The 11,854-nt window shown below is 34.0% G+C and overlaps 1 protein-coding gene across 1 annotated transcript; it reads left to right on the top strand.

The window, feature by feature from the left end:
* Positions 1–5,916: 5,916 nt before the first annotated feature.
* LOC132031232 (putative late blight resistance protein homolog R1B-17) lies at positions 5,917–11,854 on the top strand. Its single transcript, XM_059421113.1, has 3 exons — positions 5,917–6,457; positions 7,107–9,313; positions 11,511–11,854. Exons 1-2 carry the CDS (start codon positions 6,014–6,016, stop codon positions 9,291–9,293), a joined length of 2,631 nt encoding a protein of 876 aa, XP_059277096.1. The 5' UTR covers positions 5,917–6,013; the 3' UTR covers positions 9,294–9,313; positions 11,511–11,854.

The following is an 11,854-nucleotide window of genomic DNA, read 5'->3' as shown; positions in this document are numbered from 1 at the left end:
ATTTTTTTGAATAGTTTATTTTATTGTTTTTGACTAATCGCAAAGCTTTAGAATTTTTGGAATTGTTTTGAGCAGGTCGGGTTTTCGGAAAGCAACACAAACCGCAGGGGCCCATCGAAATATAGTTCAGCTGTCTCAAAAAAAAATATCGTGACATCACCCGCGATTCAAGCAGTCATGCCCCGCGAGTCGCAGTCTTGACAAGAAAAAAAAAAAAAAAATCAGGTGACATCACCTGCGAATCGCAGGTCATGCCTGCGAGTCGCAGGTACTGTTCGCAGGTCGTGACAGTAAAAAAAAAAAAAATAAGTTTTGATTTTCTTTATTTGTTTTTTCAAAAAGTTTTTTTTTTTTTTTTTACCCAGTCCCCACTCCTCCTCCTCCCCACCCCTCACCCAACCCCACCCCCCAAAGAATTTTACTCGTCCCCACTTCTACTCCTCCCCCCCCCCTCGCTCCCCCCCCCCCCCCTTCCCCCCAAAAAAATTATTTTAAAAAAAAAATTGAAAAGTTTTTCTTTTTGTTTTTTTTGCACCAACCCTTCCAAAAAATATTTTGTTTTAAAAAAAGAAGTTTTGAAAAGTTTTTATTTTTTTGCACCACCACCCCCACCACAAAAATGATTTTTCTTGAAAAGATGTTTTGAATTTTTTTTTTTTTTTGATTTCTTACTTCCCCCACCCAACCCAAAAAACATTAATTTTGTTTTAAAAAAAAAGTTTTGAAAAATTTTTTATTTTGGTTTTTTGCAACCCCCCCCCCCACGCCAAAAAAAAAAATCTTGAAAGGAAGTTTTGAATTTTTTTTTTTTGGGTTTAGGAAAAGTTTGGATAAAATCTAGGTTGTTGTTTTGTGTGTTTGTAGTGAAATAGATGATTTTCTGCCCCGGTATGGTTCAGGATTAGAAAATATATCCAACATATATTTTTTTGTTCTTGTCTTGGTATTTATAGTTTTAGAAGATAATTGTAGTTATTGCAACAAGTTTTACACTTTTTTTGCAACAAGTAGACAATCTATTGCAATAACTCACTTTATCTATTTGTTTCTCTTTGTAGAAGATATCTAAGATTTGTAGTTGTTACAACAAGTTCTACACTTTTGTAACAAGTAGACAATCTGTTGCAACAACTACTAACTGTTGACATAACTTGCTATTTAGTTCTCGTTTGTAGAAGATATCTACAGATTTTGTAGTCGTTGCAACAAGTTCTACATTTGTTGCAACAAGTAGACAATCATTGCAACAACTACAAATTTGTCGACATAACTTCAGTTATTTGATTCTACTTTTGTAGAAGATATCCTACAGATTTAGTTATTCAGTAACAAGTTTTACACTTGTTGCAACAAGTAGACAATCTGTTGCAACAACTACAAATCTATTGGACATAACTTCAGTTATTTGATTCTGTTTGTAGAAGATATCCAACAAATTTATAGTTGTTGAACAAGTAGACAATCTATTTATGAATCAGCAAATGTTGAGGAAAGATATAGTCAAATTGACAGCCAAACTGATAATCAATCCTTAGAAAGAGATGAAGAACCGAGCGAGAAGCAAGAGATGCAAATAAAGAAAGTGAAGAAGAACTAGAAGAAATGAAGAAGCGATGGAGATGGAGTAGATCAAGGAAATCGCTTATACCCCATGCGCTGCTGAACAAATTATTACTTAAGTTGTGGTATTTGGAGCCAAGGTTATCGCGTTGAACAATTTCTGTTTTTTTTTTTGTCCTTTATGTTATTTGTGAATGATGTTTATGAACTTATTTATTTTGATTAGTTGTGTTATTTGAAGCCAAGGTGGTTGTTGAACAATTTTTGTTTTTGAACTTATTTATTTTGCTTACTAATTGTTGCAACAAATGCATACAGTTGTTGAAAAAGTTGCAACAAGTTACTAATTTGTTTTAATAAGTTACTAGTCTGTTCCAATAAGTTACTAATCTTTTTAAACAAGTTGCTTAGTTGTTGCAACAAATTACTCACCTTGTTGGAAAAAATCAAACAATTGCTTAAATTATTGCAAAAAACTAAAAAATATGTCGCAACAGATCATACACTTGTTGAAGAAGTTGCAACAAGTTACTAATCTGTTTTAACAAATGGATCAGATGTTTAAGCAAGTTGCTTAGTTGTTGCAACAGATTAATCACCTTATTTGAATTATTGCAACAACTTACTCATATGTTACAGCAGGTATCTCATATGTTGCAGCAGGTATCTCATATGTTAAAAGAACTCCTCTATTGTTGCAACATATTCACGATATTGATCACATTGAACTCCTTTGTTTATACTGAATAACATTGAATTCATTTGTTTATCACTAAATATGGTTAAATTAAGTACTTCACATCAAATCACTCTAATGATCACTCGATTTAGGAAGAATACACTTAGAATTGCCCATCTAATCCATGAAATTACTATCTAATCCATTAAGGACGATAGTAGATATATACATTCATCACTAAAAATGGTTGATTTCCTTTATTTAACACTAAATATGAGTGAATCAAGTAGTTCGTATCAAATCACTCTAATGATCACTCGATTTAGTCCATAGTGACGTAGTAGATCATCTTTCCTGACTCAAAATATATCAAATTTATTAAGTAGTATACATTGACCACTAAATATCGTTGATTTCCTTTGTTTATCACTAAATATGGGTGAATCAAGTAGTTCGCATCAAATCACTCTAATGATCACTCGATTTAGTGTATACTGACTTAGTAGATCATCTTTATGACTCAAAATACTATCAAATTGATTAAGTATTATATATTGATCACTAAATATCGTTGATTTCATTTGTTTATCACTAAATATGGGTGAATAAAGTAGTTCGCATCAATTCACTCTAATGATCATTGGATTTAGTGCATACTGACTTAGTAGATCATCTTTCCTGACACAAAATACCATCAAATTGATTAAGTATTATATATTGATCACTACATATCGTTGATTTCCATTATTTATTACTAAATATCATTGATTCCCTTTGTTGATCACTAAATATGGGTGGATCAAGTAGTATCTGTTGCAACAACTATAATATTTGTCGCGAACAATTGTAGTATCTATTGCAACAATCAGTATTGTTGCAACAAATGACATAGTTGTTGAACAGTCCTTACTCTTGTTGATAAAACACAACAAGTTACCCAGTTTCTGCAACAAGTCACTCCACTTATCGAAAAACCCCAACATGTAACTTAGTTGTCGGCAACAAGGTCATTGCTATATTGCAAATGATTGCTTACTTGTTGAAAATCTTTTAGCAATGGATAAAACACAAGTTACTAGTTGTCAGCAACAAGTCCCGCTACTTGTTGGATAAAACTCAACAAGTTATAGAGCTATTGCAACAGATTCACTACTTGTTGGAAACTGTTCAGCAACTTATTAACAATAATACACGCATTTATGATTGGAGACGATCAACATATCATATAAACCAAGTTCACAAGCACCAAAAACATAAATTACCATTCTAAAAAGAACAACATTAAAATGTCATAAAGTTCCAACTGATAACTATTATTACAACACAAAGGCAATTAACAACTATGGAGCATTTTATTGACAACAACTATAAATGTTGGATATCTTCTCGCAAATGTAACCAAATAATTGAAGTTATGTCCAATAGATGAATGAGGTGTTGCAACAGATTGTCTACTTGTTGCAAAAAGTGTACAACTTGTTGCAACAACTACAAATCTGTTGGTTATCTTCTACAAACAGAATCAGATAAATACCAGGATAAGAACAAAAAAATCATCAGTTGGATATCTTTTGCTAAACCTTGAACCATACCAGGAAAATAACAGAAGAACCATCTATTTCACTACAAACACACAACAACAACAACCTGAATTTTATCCAAACTTTTTCTAAACCCCAAAAAAAAAAAAACAAAACTTCTGGAGAATGTGTGTTTGGGGGGGGGGCAAAAAAACAAACAAAACTTTTTTTTTAAAACAAACATTTTTTTTTGGAGAGGGTGTGTGGTAGGTGCAAAATAACAAAAAGAATGACTTTTCAAAAAACAATTTTTTAGGGCGGGGGGAGTGAGGGGGTGGGAGGAGGAAGGGGCTGGTGAGAAAACAAAAAAAAAAAATATCAATTTTTTTTAAAAAAAATTTTGTGTGTGTGTGGGGGGGGGTTAAAAAAATCCATTTTTTTTTTTAAAAGCCTCACGTTAGTATGTGCGAACTTGTCAGCCTCAATCACAAAGAGAAGTGGGCTCATTGAGAAACACATTTAGGGTCTGTTTGAAAGCCACCTAGTAATTGAAATTGGTGTAATTACTACCCCAAGAATTACACAAAACAAGATTACATATTAAAATTACAATTTTTTATAATGTAATTACAGGAAGGGGTGGGATTTAGAGAAAACAAAATAAAATAGTTTAATTTAAAAAATAAAACTTAACTATAAAAAATTTAAAATTAATATTTAAAAAATATGTGCCTTTATAAATGATATTAAATTCGCTATTTAATAACACATTGTTTCTTGAAAATAATGTTAATTAATAATCATATATTTGTAACTAATATTGTAAAAAATAGTTGATATATAATTTCAAATTAATAATATTTTTATTTTAATTGATTATAAAACTTAAAAGAATACTTTTTTTTTTGTGAGAACATCAATTTTTTGAAAAAAATAATATTTATAAATATAATGCCACAATATTATTCAAACGTTTAAAAAAAAATTCTATCAATTATAAGTGAAAAATAAACAACAAGTAATGTGAAATAACAAGTCAATAGTAATAAAGCAAATAAATTAAAGTCGAAAATATAACCTAAATTCCAAATCCAAAAGAAATTTTTTTAACATAATACTCTTATGTCAAATTCCGACATTACATAAGTAAGTTCCAACGTAATATAAGTAAATACTCCTATAATTCAAAAGAAAGGCAAAATATAAGTCTATAACCACATTCACAACGAAATTCTACTTTAATAACGCCACTCATTATATGCCAAATTTGTTAATGACTCATTCTTTCTAATATTAAGAGATGTAGTTCCAAAAATTAGAATAATATGCTAAATAAATAAAATAAGAAAATAAAAAATACGAGTAATTACATGGAATACGCAAGAAGAAAGATTGAAGAAAAGAAAGAAATATAAATAATATAAAAAGAATATATTTTAAAAAAATAACAATAATTAAAAAGTAAAAATAAAAAATAAATTAATTAATAGAAATAAAAAAATAAATTAGAAAAGCAAAGAAAAATAAATTATAAAAGCAAAGAAATTAAAATAAAATAAAAAATAAATTAAAAAAGAAAAGAAATAAAATAAAATAAAAAAAAATAAACTAAAAGAATCAGTAATTACAAAAAAGTAATTACACCCAATTCTCAGCCTCCCTTGAGAATTGGAGAGTGTAATTACACCCTATCAATTACACCCAATTTTCACCTAACTCGAATTACCTGGTCAAACAAACAGACCAAATCATGTAATTACACCCAATTACATCTAATTCCAATTACCTGGAGGGCTTTCCAAACAGGCCCTTAAGGACACTAGTAAACTTGAATTAAGGAGATTGGACGTAAAAGGAATTCTTTCAAAAGGGCTTGGTTTTCTTGGTAAACTGAATCAAATGTACAGCCAGAAGATGCTGCATGTACCATCTAAGAAATCTGAAATTCCAATATTGCCCTTGGTAGTCATGCTCTTCACAACCTAACTCAAAAAAAAAAAAAAAAAATGACATCCTGTGAAGTGGGACCAACTTGCGTATTTGGTGGAAGGAGCGCGGGGTGCAAACCTGTCTTTTTCTTTCTCGTATTTTCTTTCGTGTAAACCTGTCTTTTTCTTTCTTGTATTTTCTTTCGTGTAAACCTGTCTTTGTGTCTTTTTGTTTCTAGGTGCAAACCTGTCCTTGGGGTCTACTTTTCTCTCAAATTTCATCATTTCTCCTCCACATGTAGAGAAACACAAAGGGCAGAGAGAAAATGGCAGATACAGAGGTGGACTTTGTGATAGATTACTTGACGCAGCTATTGCGGGAAAACACAGATCTAATTGCTATGATAGAGGATGATGTGAAGTCTCTCCTTGGTGATCTGAAGCATTTGAAAGCCTTCCTCACAGATGCCAGCAAGAGCCGTAGCCGCAGTGAAATTCTTAAACTCTTGGTTAAAGAGTTGATCGCAGCAGTCTATGGAGCTGAAAATTCCATAGATAAATTTTTGATTGAGGTCAAGTTACACCAGGAAAAAAGACGCATAATAAAGGTTATGGATCAAGTTACACTTGTTAGAAAAGCTAAGAACTGTTCTGCAGAGATCAAATCCATCAGGGAGAAGTTGAAAGAAACTAAGAGAGACACTGCTTATGGCCTTTCTATGTCTCTTCAATATGAAGATCCAAAACGCTGGGCTCCGGTGCTTAAAAGGGTACGCACGCATCTTTCTATTTTCTTTTCCTTCTTTTACTTTGTTGCTTAAGACTGAGCTAGCTTTTGGAGCAGATTTTGAAAATTTATCTTCAAAAATCTGTTTGGCCATAGATATTGAAAATCTGTCTTAAAAAAATTCTCAACTTTCCAAAAACTGAACAGTTTCAAGTTTCAAAAATCACAACTTCAAAAACTCAAGTTTCAAGTTTCAACTTGGCCAAAGGATAATGGTCAAAAACACACCTCAACTATCATTTTTTTTCGGAGTTTCACACCCCAACTATCCGTTGTTCCCTTTTCCTATCTAAACTATCACCACCATCTATGTATTAAAACATATCATCATAGTTGGTCTCATCAGTTTTGAGGTGTGTTTTCCAATAGGTGTAATTTTATTTTTTCTTTTGGTGTTAATAGGCTCAAAGTTTTGTGATTTTGTGTTAGAAAATATAGTTAAGTGACCTTGGTGGAAAAAAAAAAAAAGTGATTGTTATCTATGAAATGTAACCCAAAAAAATGGTATGAGAAATTTGGGTAAACGATCATATATCTTGCTCTGCTATCTAGTTCCTTTAAAACGTGCGTCTTGGTTTTCAATGTTGCTTAAACTCATAGATCTAATCTCAATTGTTCATTTTTCATCTCAGGCTCCCGTACCAGAGGAGGATGATGTAGTAGGCATTGATGAGGATGCTGCTAAAATAATCACACGTCTTTGTGAAGGATCAGCTGATCTAAAGGTTATCCCGATTGTGGGGATGGCAGGTCTTGGGAAAACAACTCTCGCAAATAAGATTTTCAACGATTCTAGGGTTAAATGTGCGTTCGACTATCACATCTGGGTATATGTCTCTCAATTTTACAACCGAAGAGACCGATTTCTTGACATTATCGACTATTTCACCAGTTTCACTGAACAATATCGATACGTGACTGAGGACGCTCTAGCTGAAAAAGTACGCAAGCATTTGCTGGGAAGAAAATATCTGATTGTCTTGGATGATATATGGACAATTGAAGCTTGGAATGATATCAAAATTGTTTTACCCGACAACCAGAACGGTAGTGGAGTCTTGTTGACCACTCGAGACAGCACATTGGCTGATCGTTGTAGCAATAATTGCCCTTATTATTTAGGTTTCCTAGCAGAAAGTGAATGTTGGGAGTTACTACAAAGGAAGGTTTTCCACAAGAAAACATGTCCCCCGGACTTGGAATTTCTCGGGCAGCAAATAGCTAGGCAATGTATGGGGCTACCCCTTGCAATTTTGGTGATTGCAGGAGCCCTAAACGGGAGAGGCAAGACAGTAAGTGAGTGGCATAGAGTTTGTCAAGGTATGCGTGAAGGCACTAGTGGTCGTTATTTTCACCTGGGGTCCTATAACCCGGTGAAGTTGAGTTATGATTGTTTGCCTTTCAACTTGAAGGTTTGCTTCTTATATTGCGGTGCTTTTCCTAGAGGTTTCGAGATCCCTGCTTGGAAGATAGTCCGGTTGTGGATCGCCGAAGGGTTCATTGGAGCCCAAATGAAAATAAACCTTGAGACTGTAGCAGAGGAATACTTGGAAGAACTTGTCAGCAAGAACTTACTGATAGTAACGAAAAGGACCTCCAACAGCCAAATAAAAACATGCCGCATGCATGACATAGTACATGAGTTCTGTACTCTAGTAGCTCGTGAGGAAAATCTTTTCAAAGAAATAAAACTAGGCATTGAGCAATCTTTCCCTAGAAACCAGGAATTAGCTACCTTCCGCCGCCTTTGCATTGATTCTTCTGTTGAAAAATTCTTCTCTACGAAGCCTTATGGTGACAGCATTCGGTCATTCCTATGTTTCTCCTCTCAAAAGGAGAAGATTACGATGCCCGCATTGGAGTTCAAGACGATCCCGAGATCCTTTCCACTACTCAGGGTGTTTGACATTGAGTCCATCTCATTCGATGACTCAGAGATCTTCCACAAACAGTTTATTCAGCTATATCATTTGAGATACATTGCTTTATCAAGTGACTCATTAAATATCCTCCCAAAATTCATAGGGGACCTGTGGAATCTACAAACGCTCATAATTTGGACTGCACAAGAGACTCTGGACATACGAGCAGACATATGTAACATGCCACAACTTAGGCATCTTCACACAAAGGCCTCTGCTAAGTTGTGTCCCTCTGCTGCCGCAGAAACAAAGAATCATGGTGCTTTACAAACCCTTACTACAATAGAACCTGAAAGCTGCACAGAGCATGTGTTTGCAAGGTGTCAAAATCTGAAAAAGTTGGGTATTCGGGGGAAAATAGCCAATGGGCTTGGGCGATTAATCTTGAATGCTAACAAGTTAAAATACCTTGAAAAATTGAAGCTAGTGAATGATTTAGCAGGAGGGACGTTGCATCTTCCTTCAGAAAATATACTCCCCGCGAGTTTGAAGAAGGTAACTTTATCAGGTACCATGTTGGAGTGGGCTGATATGGTTATACTTGAGAAATTGCCAGCCCTTGAAGTCCTCAAACTGAAAAAACACGCATTCACGGGGGATTGTTGGGAGTTAAAGGATAACAGTTTTCCTCATCTTAAGGTATTGTGGATTGAACAGACAGACCTAATTACCTGGAAAGCTTCTAATCATGTCTTCCCGAGGTTAGAGAAGCTTGTTCTTCGTCATTTAGACAAGCTTAATGAAGTCCCTATAGAACTTGCCAAAACGGGGAAGCTGCAAATGATGAAACTGGTGAAGACAACCACAACAGCGGTTGAATCTGCCAGGAAGATAGAGGCCGAGCGTGAAGAAACGGGTGACACTGGATTGAAGCTAGACATCTCTGATGGCAACTAGTCAAATCTCTTCCTTCAGAGGTCAGACCATTACTTTCTTATGTTTTGTATGCATCTTTTAGTTTCATCTGTTTAAAGATTTCTCATCTCAATTTCTAAGACGTGCTTTTCGAATATAATCGGTTATGATAGTTTTCTACAATTCGTTGGTTTCGTTTGATCCATGGGAAACTAATTGGTTCTGGATCATTTATGCCTCAAATTTGTTCCCGCAGAACAATTTTGTTAAGAGAATTATGATATTAATTTCATATCAAATACCTTAGTGTTTCGAAGGAAAATATTTGATAAACATATTATCCAAAAAAAAACGTGAAGGACAATATGTTACATCAAATAGGGGGAAAAAAAAATATCATGAACATGTTATAGTTATTTTCACTAAGTTAATAGTTAATACGCCATTTCACCAGAGGGGGGACTTGGCTTCTATGGTGTCGAAGTCCTAAAATTAAGAATCTCAATCAGTTAAGCACATTAATTGTAGACAGCAGCATTAATTCATGTTGGTAATTTAGTATTGTGAAGGCCAAAAGCATGTGATCAAGTTTCCAATAAATGATACTTCCTCCGTCTCATTTTAACTGTCGCTTTAGCTTAAAAATTTTGTCCCAAAAAAATTGTCAATTTAGGAATTCAAGATTAAAGATGGTACTTGCTTTTAAAGAAATAGTTCTTTTTAAGATTGCTCAACTCGTACAAAAACACTAGGTGATATCTTCCATCTGTCCTAGCCTTGGTGGATAGAGTTTTTCCTGGTACCGGTTGTTGCTAATGGGAGGTGACAAGTATCCCTTGGAATTAGTCAAGATGCGCTCAAGCTGGCCCGGACGCCATGGTTATCAAAAAAATATATATATATATATATATATATATATATATATTTTTCAATTCTCAAAAAGCATCTATAGGAGTAACTTAGTACTCCCTCTGTTTCAATTTATGTGAACCTATTTACTATTTAGTCCGTGCCAAAATGAATGATCTCTTTCCTAATTTGGAAATAAATTTACTTTATGAAATGATTTATAGCTACACAAATAGTCAAGACTTATTTTGAACCAAAAGTTTCAAAAGTCTTCACTCTTTCTTAAATGTTGTGCCCAGTCAAATTGGGTTCACATAAATTGAAACGGAGGGAGTATATTATACCTTGTATTTATTGTTTTTGTGAAAATAGCTAAAGCGACAGTTAAAATGGGACGAAGGGAGTATACGAAAGCACATAAATAAGTTGTTTATCAAGAAAATTACAGGAATAGGTTCTTAACTTTGACACGACATATTATCAAAATATAATTTCTGAGAAATCAGATTTTTTTTTTTTGATGGGAATATTACAGTTCATGAGATGTTGATGAGTGAATCAGTATAGTAGCAGTAAAGCTTAATGAAATAACGCTCGTCTTCCTTCACAATTGTAAGTGATGAAGATTTTATACATGTGAGTGTTTCTTTATCAAAAAAGGAAGTTTTTACTCATAAGAAAATGGATAGTATTAAGTTTAGATTTTCAGTACTATGGTTTCTCTTTCCCCATCTTTTTTGGTTAATGTGATCTATGGGCTCATAGTTTCCAATTATTTGACTATTCTTTCACCACAATCCTAAAATTACTCACACTGAGAATTCAACTGAAATTTTTTGTTGTATTGTTCCTGTGAAAATGGCATTTAAGGCCTCGACTATTTTCTTCATGATTCTGTTAGGAGCCTACTTTTACTGTTTTGCCAATTGGACAAACTGAGCTGGTATGTTTTTCCTATGTATGTGGAGAAGCGCGTGCTTGCATAATGAAGTTTATGCCCATGACTATTTCTGAAACTTGCTAATTGTGAGTTGGCTTTGATCATTTTGCCAAGTATAGAAGTGGTGGGTTGGAGGCGCATCAGCGAGGTTGTTGTCATGAGTGAGTCTCATGTTTGGAAGTGTAAAGTTGTATAATGAAGTCTTTTACTCTCTTTCCCCTTCCTATTCTCTTGATTTTAAATTTAGTTTGATTACTCATTAACTCTGGAGAAATTATCTTCTAGATGTCAAATTATCAGTATCTGAAGCTTGCATGCTAAAATTTTATTTTAGGAGTTGTGGTTAATGAGGATGTTTCACTTGCTTACACTGACTACACTGCATTCCTTTATTAACTCTATTTGTTCCGTCAAACTTTCAAGTTTTCATCTGAATGTTGTCTCGTTAATAGTGTTTGTCCTCCTTGCAGCTCTCGTCAAGCCTTCTTTTGGTGTTGCTTGCACTTTGCTAGTATTCTCAGAGGCTCTGTGTCAGTGGGGTTCTGGCGTTGAAGTTTCTATACGCATTGGCTGTATCTGGATCGTTGTGTGGGTGTTATCAGATGCAGTTTCCTATATTCTCCTACTGGTTGGCTTTTTCTAAAGATCAAGACTCCTATTGGCTTGCATTGTATTTAGCACTATTTCGTCATCCTTCTCCTAGAGGTGTACCTAATGTTATTGTTCATAGCTTGCTGCGTGACTGATACTTTGGACCTTGTCTCTTCCTTGTACTGTCTTGTGATTGGGATTAACGCGCTCTTATGTTTCTTCT

This window comes from Lycium ferocissimum, chromosome 9 (genome assembly GCF_029784015.1).
Source record: "Lycium ferocissimum isolate CSIRO_LF1 chromosome 9, AGI_CSIRO_Lferr_CH_V1, whole genome shotgun sequence".
NCBI classification, from domain to species: domain Eukaryota; kingdom Viridiplantae; phylum Streptophyta; class Magnoliopsida; order Solanales; family Solanaceae; genus Lycium; species Lycium ferocissimum.
The sequence above is the reverse complement of the archived record's forward strand: the minus strand, read 5'-3'. Positions and strand labels throughout refer to the sequence as shown.

What these genes read in the sequence shown, in the direction of transcription:
- LOC132031232 (XM_059421113.1), top strand. Translation starts at nt 6,014, where the DNA reads ATGGCAGATACAGAGGTGGACTTTGTGATAGATTACTTGACGCAGCTA. An exon ending in GGGCTCCGGTGCTTAAAAGG is followed by an intron (nt 6,458 to 7,106) that starts GTACGCACGCAT and finishes TTTTCATCTCAG; the next exon opens with GCTCCCGTACCAGAGGAGGA.